The sequence below is a fragment of the Heloderma suspectum genome, chromosome 5 (assembly GCF_057233095.1).
Source record: "Heloderma suspectum isolate Gila_16-S chromosome 5, 16-S_ref, whole genome shotgun sequence".
In the NCBI taxonomy this organism is placed as follows: Eukaryota; Metazoa; Chordata; class Lepidosauria; order Squamata; family Helodermatidae; genus Heloderma; species Heloderma suspectum.
The window spans coordinates 131,285,486-131,298,906 of record NC_139462.1 but is presented as its reverse complement, the minus strand read 5'-3'; the positions used below and the strand labels follow the sequence as shown (position 1 = coordinate 131,298,906).

The 13,421-nt window shown below is 45.0% G+C and overlaps 1 protein-coding gene across 1 annotated transcript; it reads right to left on the bottom strand.

Annotated features, from left to right (window-relative positions):
- Nucleotides 1-4,145: 4,145 nt before the first annotated feature.
- Nucleotides 4,146-13,220, bottom strand: LOC146344493 (uncharacterized). The gene is made up of 3 exons (XM_084860382.1): nt 13,136-13,220; nt 8,506-8,622; nt 4,146-7,400 (listed from the first exon to the last, which is right to left on the bottom strand). The coding sequence occupies exons 1-3, from the start codon at nt 13,206-13,208 to the stop codon at nt 7,003-7,005; spliced, it is 588 nt and encodes a 195-aa protein (XP_084716508.1). The 5' UTR covers nt 13,209-13,220; the 3' UTR covers nt 4,146-7,002.
- Nucleotides 13,221-13,421: the final 201 nt, after the last annotated feature.

Sequence of the window (13,421 nt, the reverse complement as noted above, 5' to 3'; positions counted from 1 at the left end):
ATGACCTTGATGTTATTGATGCAGGCAATATGAGTTGTATGTCCTTGGCGATTTTCTTGTATTCTCTGTCAGGGAGCAGTTTTGTGCTCCAATGTCAATCTTAATCTTCGCTATTGTGAGTTTGGGTCATATGTGACTAGTGACAATTACTGCTTCCATTTCAAATCCCCGCCAATGTGATTAGACAAAAGCCTTATGCAGGCGCTATTTCCTGAACCCATGGAGGGTGGAGCAGGGCTGTGCATGCTAGACGCACCCACCACCATCCTCCCAAGAGCTGGGGCCACCCCCGAGGTTCCTGGGTGGAGTGGTAAGATCGTGACACATTTGACTGAATGCACTTAGAATCCTTCCCATGATGGGAACCATGTATTACAGGTTTCTGATTGCAGTGAGGAGTCTGAACATGTTCAGCCTAAACCAATTAGGGCCAAAGCAGATATTACTTTAAATCCGTACCTGGCAGCTATTACTTACTCTGGAGTAGGAGGGATCGGGCCTGCTGCACCTACTCTACAGTAAATTTTTTAAAAGATGTAGCTGCTAGATACAGATTTAAAGTAATGTCTGCTTTGGCCCTTAGAATCCCCCTTCAGACTTTTCCGCTCAACACAGGAAGCGCAGGGGTGGAGCCAGATAGGGTGGCCATGTATCTTCTTTTACAGAGGACTGCCCTCTATTTGAAGGGCTGCCAGAGGACTCTCCTCTATTTTGAGGGTGTCCTTTAGTCGAAGGGCTGTTCAGGCCAGGTCCAATAGAAAGATAAAGAACAATTAGAAGGAAAAGCTGGGCCTTGAAAGTTGCCCATCAACAGCACCTTTACTCATTTTTTTTTAACTGAAGTTTGAGCAGTGTAGACGTGCAGAAAATTCTGAAAGTTTTAAAAAGTTCAAAGCTCAAGCTTTAATCGCCAAACAGTATGTTTCCACATCCTGGCCAGGTGGCTGAGGCGGTCAGGGACCTACAGCTCCCACGTGGTTCCGTGCCACGCATGCATGCAGGAAGAAAACACAACAGCAGAGCTAGAGGGAGGGCCTTGGGCTTTGCAAATGGAGCTTGCTCTTGGAGCGGCCATATTGGCAGCAGGGATGGAGGTGGAACACCCTGAGGTGAATGCTCTGAGGTGGTGGCAGAGGAGGAGGAAAAGAAGCGGCCCTAGGAAAGCTGGGTTTTAAAATGTGGAGGAAGAGGGAAGGAGGTGGGTTTGAGGTCTGAGGGGAAGAAGCAAATGTCGTTTGGCGGCAACAGGTGTGAGGAAGGGAGGGCCAAAAGTCCTTGATTGTGTTGACAGAAAGTAACCTCCATACAGCTTCTGAAGGGCTGACATAGCGGGAGTCAAGGAACAGTATGTTCATCCTCAGACTACTACACTGGCGACATGGGCTTTACTCTAGTAATTTCTTAATTTGCATCTATACATATAAATTAACATATGCAGATTTTATGCAAACAGGTTTGGTGATGCAAGTCTTCTCTTTTGGCAGTCCGCAAGTGGCCACCCTAGTCAGTGCTCAGGGAGGATGTTTGGGGCAGCGTTAGAATGCACAGCTCCCCTACACAGGTTCAGCGCTAATGCCTGAGTAGGACCATAGTGTTTCATCTGAGTGACAAACATCTTTCTGGAGGAGAATGTTCCTCCGCTGTATATACTGTGTGTTCTTTTGCATTGCATTCTCTTGCAAAGTAGATTGCTTTATGGCTCTTCTTGCATATCTCCCCTAGCTCTGGACATTCCCCTTGCCTTACATCTGTTGTAAACATGCAGTTTCATGTTTACAGACAAACAGCATCTTTCTTTTGTACCCTTGCTTCTTTGTTTTATAATGTACACAACCTGCAGCCTAATAAGTGCTTTCACCAGTTCTTTGGGTGTTTCATGAGCTCTAGCCAACATTGTGGCTTGTCTAGGGTTAATCCCTCTGCCATTAGTCATTTTTCTTGTATTACTTTTGCGTTAGATCCCATGGTAACCCTATCCTTAAGCATATTATCCCTATCTGCAAAGGTACAACCACCTATCCATAACTGCTGTTGGGTTATCCACCCAGCAGTTGTTTCAGCAGGGTCTTCTTGGTCTTTCACAGAAATATTTTCTCTCTATGGAGTCATTTCTCTGGGGCTGCAGTAGGACTCACACAACATAAAGAAATCTATCTGCAGGGTCTTTCCTGTCATCTCCTATAACCTTTCCACTGGAGAGGCAATCCATGTTCAAGAGATCTCTCTGCCCTTTGGACATTAGAACATGATGTGTTCTACAAGGACACATCTACAAGGACAAGGTGCTTTCATCTGTAAGGCCGACCACCTGCTTACTTGATCCTTGCCCATCTTGGCTCATTATGAGCTGCAGAGAGAGGCTGGGTGAGGGGATCAGGGCGGTGGTGAACGACTCCCTTGTGGAGGGAGTGATGCCATCAGCCCTCAAGGAGGCAGCGATAAGACCGCTCTTAAAGAAGCCCTCCTTGGATCCCCAAGTTTTGAACAACTTTCGCCCAGTCTCAAATCTGCCATTTTGGGGCAAGATCATTGAGCGGGTGGTGGCAACACAGTTGAAGGCACACTTGGAAGAAGCCGATTATCTAGATCCGTTTCAATTGGGCTTCAGGCCTGGGCATGGGACAGAAATGGCCTTGGTCGCTTTGGTGGGTGATATGAGGAGGGCTTTGGATAGGGGTGAATGCTCCTTCCTTGTTCTCCTCAACCTCTCAGTGGCTTTTGATACCGTTGACCACTGTATCCTACTGGACTGCCTGTAGAGGATGGGCATTGGAGACATCATATTACGGTGGTTCTGGTCCTTCCTCTCTGGCAGGTACCAGAGGGTAGCACTGGGAGAGGTGTCGGACCCGTAGCCGCTCACTTGTGGGGTGCCACAGGGTTCCATCCTCTCCCCAATGCTATTTAACATCTATGTGAAGCCGCTGAGGGCTATCATCAGGAGGTTTGGGGTGCAGTGTCATCAATATGTGGATGGCACGCAGCTCTACCTCTCATTCAAGTTTTCACCAGTGTTGGCCATGGAATCCCTGTCTAAATGTCTGGAGATGGTGAGTGGCAGGATGGGGAGGAATAAGCTGAAGCTGAATCCTGATAAGACCGAGATACTTTTGGTGGGAGACAAGAGTAGGTTGGGGGATGTTGACCTGATGTTGAATGGTGTACGGCTACCCTTGAAAGACCAGGTCCGCAGCCTGGGGGTCCTTTTAGACTCCCAGCTGTTCATGGAGGCTCAGGTGTCAGCCGTGAGCCGGACAGCGTTGTACCAACTCCATCTGATACAGCGGCTGCGCCCCTACCTTCCCAACCATCTGCTCCCATTGGTAGCACATGCCCTGGTTTCCTCTCGTCTAGACTACTGTAATGTGCTCTACATGGGGTTACCCTTGAAGACGGTTCGGAAGCTGCACCTGGTGCAGAACGTGGCAGCTCACCTGATTAAAGGAAGACGCCAGCGTGACCACATCACTCCAGTTCTGAAGGAGTTGCACTGGTTACCAGTTGTTTTCCGGGCCAAATTCAAGGTGTTGATTTTGACTTTTAAAACCCTATGCAGTTCCGGCCCAGCCTATCTCAAGGAGCACCTCCAGCAACACCAGACAGGCCACTTAACAAGATCAGCCTTGGATGGCCTTCTTTCTGTCCCATCAGCCAGGACAGCTAGGCTGGTGAGGAAGAGGGAGAGGGCCTTCTCTGTGGTGGCCCCACTCTGTGGAACTCCCTCCCTAGGGAACTCTGCCATACCTCCTCTTTAATGAGCTTCCACCATGCACTGAAAATTTGGTTACTCAGGCAGGCATTTGGGGTGGGTTAGGGTATTTTAAAATAATGTTTTAATGTATAATTTTCCTGTTTTAAGTTGTACCATTGTACATTGCCCAGAGTGGCCGGGTGATCGGCCAGATGGGAGATTAAGAAATTTAATAAATAAATTTAATTAATAAATAAACTCTTTGGGGAACGTGGATTACTTATCTCTGGTCCTGTCTAAAGTAGCTCCTTCTGTCTAGTACAGCTCTGCAGTGTTTGCAGTTTCAAAATCTACAGAAGGCACATTTCTTGCAGTGGTCTGGACAGAAGCTGTCCCCCTCTCTAGTGCCATGAGTTGTCTGTTGAATGCTGGTTGCTGATTCAGGCTCCACATGGACATTGGTAACATAACATGTTTATTAACTATTATACAATCTCTTGCATGGCTCTAAAAACACATTCCTGCTGCAGAGTATCTTCTAGTCTAGAGGAGGAGGATGTTTGGAGGTTGGGTTGCACTTTATTCAGGGATAAAGAAGGCATGCCCCCCCCCCAGATGTGGCTGGACTGCTACTCCCATCATCCCTCACCATTGGCTATGCTTGCTAGGGCTGATGGGAGATGCAGTCCACCCACATCTGGAGGGCCATGCGTTCTCCATCCCTGACTTAAGGAGATCGTGCACAGTTAGCGAAATGTGCCTGAATACAACACAGTTCCTGTCCCATGCTACTAAGGTAATATTTTGGTGTAGGATGTTAGTGTGAGAAGGAGGACAATAGCATTTACACCGGCAGTGTGGCCTTCCATTCTGTTTCAAGAGAGGCTTGAAACTGGACCTCAAGTAAGAGACTCCCACACTATGGTGGTAACCTGTATACTGAGCTTTCATTATCCCCATCCCATAATGGAAGATGCCCAAGTCTGTTTAGTTCATACTACACTCCAAAGTTATTTTCAGTTTAACTGTCCTTACTTCTCCCAAAGAAACCGAGAATCTATAGCTTTGTGAGGGTGCTGAGAATTTTCTGTTAAGAGATTCCTTCACTCAACCCCCTTACTACACAGAACTATGGTTCCCAGGTTTGCCTAGAGCAGGAGTGGGCAACTTATAGCCCTCACTCTCATTTCAATAGATCTCTTCAAGCAAGCAATTCTGGCTCCCCACCTCACCCCTCCTGCAAACTGCATGTAGGGAATGCCGCCCTTGACAGAAAAAAGGTTCCCCGGCCTAGAGTGAGATAATTACTATTACATCAGTTAATGTTTGTGGTGTAGATATGTCTCTAATTACTCATAGCTTATATCCCTTTTGAGATTTAAGGAGCCGATTAGTTCACAGCAAGATCAGCGTGGCCCAAACTGGACTGAAATGCCTGTTAAAAAATAATCCATTCATTAGTAATATTTTCACTAATATCACTAATGTTCTGCCTCTTTTGTTCTGTCTCCTCTAACTTTCCCCTTCCCTTCCGGGTCTGATTTCAGACTGTAAGCCTAAAGGTGGACCCTGTGTCTTATTTTTATATATGCACAGTGCCTAGTTACTACAGAAGTTTATATGTATGACTCATTTGCTTTTACCAGAACAGCTAGGATGAATAAAAGAATGGGAGGCGAGGGGAAATGACAAGTAGTCACTCCTCAAATACCTTCAAAGTCAATAGCTGCAGTATGCACTATTTCCATACTCAACTAACTGCTATACTACTTTGTGGTGCATATGTTGAGTTTCAGAAAAGTACACTCATGATGTATCAAAGCCAGCAAATCCATAATGTAAGTGCTTTGTGAAAAGTTGTGGTATCCAGGCCACTAGCTGTTGAATATAAAGGGTTGGATTCTAGAGTACATCCATCAAAATCAATGGGGCATAAGTTAATCATGACTTGATTTCAATGGGTGAACGCTACTCAAGACTAAGTAGGTATTAAACCCACTGAATCTCAGTGTGACAACTCTGCTTATACCATCGTCGCGCTTGCGGTGATAACTCTACTTGTACCATCGTACCTGGACAGTTTACCTGTTAGTGCCATCAACTTGGCTTCCAAAGTCTTTAAAATGCTGTTGCCATTGATTAAATTAACTAAAATAAAGCTTCCTGCAGGGCCACATGTCTCCTTCCTTAATGACAGCAAACAGCTGTCATTGGTGTGGCTTGTGCTCTGTTAGTACAATTTTGGAGGACAGATATAGGGCATCTCTAGACCAGCCTAAAATCCTGTATTTAAAACAGGGCTTTCTGCTTCCGTTTTAAAGGCAAGATCACAACAACTCCCTTTTTCACCTGCTTCCTTTCCCCCCTCCCCTTCCCCCCTCCTTCTCCCCGTATCTGAGTCTTCCATCATCTTTCATTGATCTCGCGCCACTGGTTACCGCTTTTCCTCTTTTCACAGAGGGAACTCAAGCAGATCACAACAGGGTAATTTGATAGCTAATTATCTGCGATCTATTTAAAAACATAGGGCATTTAGTGCAGGAGACGCATTGAATGATCATGGCGTCATGTAAAGAGCCCGCAAACTTCCATGAGGGAACAATCTCAATCACAGGATAAAAGCTCTGTGTGAAGAAAGCCATAGTGACTTCTTTATAGTCCTACTAGCTGATGACTTGCACCGATGAAGCTAAGGGTAGCAAAGCTCTGAGGCTTAGCAGCAGAGGATCCTGAAGGATCTTGTTCACCTAACCTGTTCACAAGTAGATCTCAATTTACAGATTTACAAAGTGAACAAATCTATCTGCAGGTTAATCCTTTTCCTGCTAACTTGCAGGCAAAGACAGGATTTAAATTCGTTGTGTTGAGGAACGTCAGTTCTGTAGCAACAGTGAGCAGACTTCAGGCTTGCAAAATCTACTTTGCTTTTTTACTAGGACCCCAAGATCCACCAACTGGAGCCAGTTGCAAAAGACATAAACTTAGAATTAAAGAACTCCGAGTCCAGACAATCATTTTGGCTACCAGAGGTGAATGGAGTTCACAGTTCTTCCACACAAAAATCCACTCCTGGTAACCCAAGCTTTCTTCATTTCAGCGGTATAATTAGGGTGGGATGGGGACCCTTTTTGTCCTTTCCATTGTTAAACAACTGGGAGGCAGAAACCCTTGCCAACCTACTGCAAATCACCCAGCAAGCTACGAGTAAATCCAGCCCTACCTTCTGCCCACCCCTGCGTTAAGGTGTTATCGCTTTGCTGTAGCTAGTGGCTGAAAAGAAACACAAGTGTGGCTGCTACTAAGACACCAGCTCATTCCTCCAGGGAAGTCTTGCTCCTTTGCTGGTCTATGGTAAATGTGTCTCTTTTCCTTCTCTTTTCTTCTGAGGAGTCATCTCTTGGAAATTTGTTATACCAGATGAGGTTATAACCGTTATAACCATTGGTACCTCTGTTAACGGGAAATAAAACATTATAGAAGGTGTGCTGTTGGCGTGGGTAATAAGGCAGAAAATATAAGAGCCGAGGCCTGCGTTCTGGGGACGCAGATTCAATGGAGGGAGTTGCCTTCCTGGGATCTTTGGTTGTGGTTTGTGTTTTGGTCGCCGGCACAGCTGCAGTTGTCACTGGGAAAATCTGACAGTTGGTTTCTTGGCTGTCCAGGCCTCTGAGCCACGGCACATCAAAGGAGCTGGATCTCTTGGTCAGTTCTGTAGCAAATATAGTTTATTTTACTTAGAAACACTTGAACCTATTTGGTTCCTTAGGTTCCTTAGGAACATGCCAAACCCTCCAAGCATATTATTTTGTATCTAAAAAGTGCTGAAGTGCCCCATCAGAAACATTGCTGCTGATGGGAACGTTGAAGGAGAAGAGGCAAGCAATGCATCCCTATGTTAGCCTGTGCACAGAGATGCATTGCCTCCAGTCTCGTGCACAGACCTGGAAATATGCACACATCTTAAATGATGGCATTTGCACACTATGTATGAAAGTTTTTAGTATATATGAGATCCTTGATCCAGTGCATACAAACTTAATTCCCATTTATTTTAACTGACTGAATGCATGGAAACAGTGACCCAGTTTGCACAGAACAGCAATTCCTGGATTGTTTAACCCAGGAATTGCTGTGGCCAAGTGGGAGTGAGCACTGCCTCCCGCACACTTGTCACTTCCACTTTCAATCAACAACCCAGGAATTCCCTGTGACATCCAAACCCAGGAACTCTGGGTTCTTAAACCAACAACAAACCATGGGTGATTGTTGGGTTAACTCTGGTTTGTTTAACCCCTAAACGTCATGAAACAACCCAGGAATTGTCCTGGGTTGTTTTGGAAAGTGGAAGCGGTAAGCGGGTGGGAGGCAGTGTGCATGGTCACTCCTGTATGGTCACACTAGTTTCTGTGGTCACACCAGTTTCTGGGTTATTTAACCCAGGAATTGAGCATAATGAGTAAACTGGGCCTGTGTGTTGGGTAGCACCACAGACTTAAAAAAACCCTTAATATTGCTAACACATTTCCAAGGGGGTTGTTTCTTCTGCAGTTGTATAGGCTAGACATTTTACTTCTTTTAAGTAATAAAAGTGATAGTTATGAGTATTCTGTTACATTCTATATTCTTGAGGGAACTCTGTAACATTACTTATCAACTAGACTGACTTGAATTTCCCTGCAAATCAGTTTACTTGCAGTTTTTGCTGTTGGTACTATATCTTTTGAAAACAACAAGAACAACATATTCCTATGTGTATGGCTTTCTGGTACTGAAAGGACTTCCTCATGTGTTGTTTATTTCATTTTCATACTTACTTCTTGGACTGCACCCAACTGGAAACTCAGTATTGTCAGTAGGTTCATTGACCGCCTTGGTAAGGTCAACATTGGCATCTCTGTTTTCTTCACCATGGAAAAGGCTTGAATCTTTTCCTAGAAAGGTTAATGCCAGAACTAGTCCAACATTCCATGCAACCTCCACAAATCATTTGGTTTTGCACTGATTTGTGCTCGCCCTTGCATTCCTCATCAGATTTTGCAAAAAGAAGGGGCTTCCTTCTCACACACACACATGCAGCAGTGCATCTGGTGCACCTCAGGGTGAGAGCTGAACTGAGCCAGAAGCAATTTGTTCTCTAACCTGGGCTGACTTATGCTGGATACTCCAGACACAGCACTGAGTATTTATATCGGGGGTGCAGAACCTCTTTCAAACAAAGGGTGAATTCCATTTTGGAGAAGCTCTCAGGGGCCACATTCCAGGGGTGGGCAGGGCCAAAGGGAAAAGGAGCAGGACCAAAAATACCAGCATATTTTAGCTTAAAGCTCCTACTACCACTAACTAACCTTGAGGAGAGGCATTTTGACCTTTTAGGATAGAGAAAAAAACTTCACAAAAACTGGGAAACCAGCAAATGATCGGTGGTTGGGGGGAAGGGGGTGGGGCCTTCTGAGGAACCCTGGAGGGACAGATTTGGGCCCTGGGCCTGAGGTTCTGTACCCGATTTATATCTGTCCTACGAACCCAGAAACAGAACTGTCTTCGGGAATTTCAGAGTGAACTTATATGGCATGCTTACTTTGTCAATACTTATGAAGGAACAGAACTGTCTTCTAATGTTGTATATAGTTTAGTTTGGATGTTAAGGGGTTAAAAAATGTACTTGCTAAAACCAAAAGGTCAAAAGTTCAGGCAGCCAAAGAAACAATATTAACATTCAGGTTAACATTAACATTAAGAAACAACATTAAGATGTCATTAACCAGATAGTTGGCAAGATAAGAAGCCTGCAGAAGAGGGTTTGTTTACATTATGGTGCCAAAAAGTCTGTAGGTTGCTAGAAGTAGTTTCCTTTCTGCAGAAATGTTTGGGAATAGCTCAGCAGAAGTTATTTAGGACAAGAGTGAGCATTCCTGATTGGTTAAAGATTACAAGAGCACCAGCTAGTTTTAACTTATACAAAGTGAGGTCAAAAGGAGTTTTACAAGGCTGAAATAGAGACAAAATAGGAAGAAAACAAGAATCAGAAAGAGAAGTCAGAGAGTTGTTTGGGAGAAGCTGAATGCTTGGAAAAGCTGAGAACTCTGACAGTAAGATATTGCTGAGGAGAGCTTAGAGAAAAAAGGGACCCAGTCTAGTTAGGAATTAGCTGGATGCATTTATCCTGGTTATTTTCTTACCCTTTTCCTCTGATAGGTTTGTTCTGTGTGCGTTGTAACCATTCAGGTGTTTAAACCTTTTTCCTAACAATACTTTTTCAGTAAACTTCTAAAACTATGTTGTTTAAACCTTGTGATCTCCTTTCTTGTTGGATTATCCACCCCAGTCCTAAAAGCCAGCACACACACACCAGCCCTACTACCTTAAAGTATTTACAAGAGACCCAGAGGGTTTTCAGGCTGTTTGGTGAAGGTTGCCAGGGAAAATAAAGAATTCCACCTGGCAGCAGTGGAAAGATAATTGGAAGGAAAGGTCAAACAGGAGTGGAAAACTATTTGGCCTGGTCTCCCTTCCATTCATGGGACAGGACCTACCTGATCCTGTAACAATTCTGTTGCCACATTCTGCTGAAAATTAGAGCCCATTCAAATATTGCCCCTGCTACCCCAAAGATACTATTGTGAGCCACCCGTCGTGCTGTACTTTCTGCTTCCTCCTTCAGCATTCTAAAACAGATGGAGTGAGATTTAAATACAGACTTATTCCATCAACAGAAGAGAATCTGTAAAGCAGACCTTATATAACTCTTTGGCTGCACAGCTATCTAAAGGAATGGTTTCCCCCACTCCTTTTTGAATTGGGTGATGGGCTATTCTGGGAGGTAAAGAGAAGAAATGGGAGACCCAATTCAGTTTGGAAAATGCATTTCTGATTAGGCCATTTAAGAGAGTATTTTGGGACCCCAAGATTTTGTATAACCCATTACAGTTCCATTAGCTGGAGCCACAAAACATCCTGGCATTACTCCTGCATCTTGTACAATTACACCTGTACCATACTTCTCAAGTACACCTGTTTGTGAAGCAAAACCCTACATCAAGATAGGGATGTATGAAAGTCACTTACCTTTTCGAAGGGTGACATTCGCGGTGGGGGGGAGGCGCTCCGTCCCTCCCCCCAAAATTCTCTCTGGCCAGCTCCACTCTGCGGCGATTCCGCAGAGCCGCCGGCCAGGGCCACCCGCAGCCAGACATCCGGCTGCTGGGCAGTCTGCACAGGGACGCAAATGGCGGCTGCTGTAGCTGCTGCCATTTGTGTCCCTGTATTTTGCCGTGATAAGCTATGTAAATATTTACGTAGCCTATCACGATGAAAAAACAAAAACAAACAGCAAATGCAAATGGCGGCCACCGTAGCCGCTGCCATTTGCATTCCCTTTTTTTTGCCGTGATAGGCTATGTAAGTATTTACGTAGCCTATCACAGCTATAATGAAGAAGCGAATGGTGTCTGCGGCCACCATTCGCAAAGCAGCATGAACGGCAGTAGGTAGGTGTCCCGTTTCACGTGCCTTTCGCGGGGTGGGGGGGCGGAGGGGCTTCGTTCCGCCACGGATTTCAGGGGGCTGAATGCATGGGCATTCGGCCTCACCGAGATCCGTGGCAGAATTCTCTGACATCCCTACATCGAGAACATCCCTGCCTGCATTGCCAAGGCTTGAGAGGTTCTTAGAAGCTAGCACATTGCTATGCCAAAAGCATATATGCAAAAGCTTTCTGGAAAAGGACCCAGATTGGTCTCGTTATGAAGGAGCCCATTCGTTATATGGGCTACTTTGGCATCTGTTTTCTTCCTGTTTGTTTTTGCTCTGCATTAAAGCAGCTCTTACTACACTCCATATCAAATGCAGACTCAAGCCAACAGGATGTAACCTGCTATTTACCACACCACGGAAGTAACACTAAATTATAATTATGTGGACAAAAAGCATGTGCTCAGATCTAAAAAAAGAAACACGTCAGAAGCAATTTCAATTTACTTGCTTAAAGCAAACTCACTTCAGATATGTTAATATACATTTGCTTGGATAATGATGCAAGCTAATTTTGAAACTGTTTGCAGAATAAACTTTGAAACAAAGAGAATGTATACTTCAGGAGATTTTCTGTGGCACGCAGAAACAACAAACTGTCTTTAAAGAAAAAGAGCAGAAATCTGATTAGGAATGGCAGTTGCATCTGCTCTGAGAGACTATTGTGCCAGGTGTCAAGATAGAAATCCCAAAATACCTGCATCCATGGATAAGCTAGCTGCTGCTCTACCAGGCCTTAGAATTTAATTCTGAAAACACGTAGGGCCAAAGTCAACGTAGCAGCCGTGGGGAGGCCTGAGCAGCCTTGGAACTATGGGGTTGGGTTTAACTCTTTCTCTCCCTGCCATGGCCCTGACAAAAATGGCTTCTTTGCTATTTTTTTGCATTTCAAGGGAAGCCTCCACTGCCACCAATGGAAGCTTCCCTTGAATGCAAATAGCAGCTTTGGAGAAGGAATTTTTGTCAGGACCATGGCAGAGAGAGTTAAATTTGTCTCCTCGCCCCCTACTGTCCCGCGAGCACTCAGGCTCTTCCATGGCTGCTCTTTACGTAACAAAAAACATGCACATTCACATCACGTTTAGTTTGGCCCTTGCTTACAAGTAAAGGTAAATATGTTTGGGACCACCTAAATAGTACTTAAGATCTGTTTCAAACATATATTTGAATACTAAACATGTAAGAGTGACTATAGCAATTGAATGTGGACTTGGATTGGATAGACCTGGGTTTTAATCCTGCTGTCCCATGAAGCTCTCCCTCTGGGTGATCTTGCTCCAGCCTCTCTCTTAGCCTGACCTACCTCATGGATTTGTTGCGAGGATAAAATGAGATAACCCCAGGGACACTGCCTTGCACTCCTTGGAAGAAGGGGATACACTGGTAAAATAAACATGCATGGAGTCACGCATGTCATAAGAACAGAAGATGAGCCCTGCTGGATGAGCAAAAGGCCTACCAAGTCCAGCATTCTGTTCACACAGTGGCCAACCAGCTGGCTGTGAGGAAGCCCACGAGTGGGACACTAGTGCAATAGCACCTTCCTCATCATGTTTTCCAGCAACTGGCACACAGAGCGGCATACTGCTTCTGATGTCCTCTGCTCCCTCCCTGAAATTGTTAACCATCCACAATGTGAAATCTTTGAAAAGCATTTCCCCTACAAGTGCAATTCTGAAAGGTGTTGGGATTGCTTATGTGTTAAGTGCTGACCAAATGTCCTTAATGAGATCCTGAAGCACCCTGGTGGTAACACCACAGAACACCCTCTCCCCCCACCCCCAAATTTACAGATGAGAGTTTACGGTCTGACATTCGCAGTACACCCGTAGCTCATTCAGCACCGGGCATATGCATGCGCACTTCAGTTCTGAATTAAAATGAAAGACTACAATACAACAGGAAAGCCCTTACCTTCTACAAGGGAGATTGCTAGCCAGAAAGTCAGCCACCTGCAAGAGAAGCAAGCAGTATGCTTGGGAGACATTCTCTACACTCTGAGCATCTGAAGAGCCCTGCCTTTAAAAAGAGCTGATGAGTCACAGCCTGTCCTGGCTTTGAGCTGGATTTTTTTTTTTTTTTTAATATGATGTTTGCAAAATGGACCACAAGGTAAAGAGGGGAATGCCTGGAGCTGCCTTCCGCCATTGAATCAGAGTATTAAAGAGCAACCCCATCAGTTTGTCTGGAAGGGAAAAAT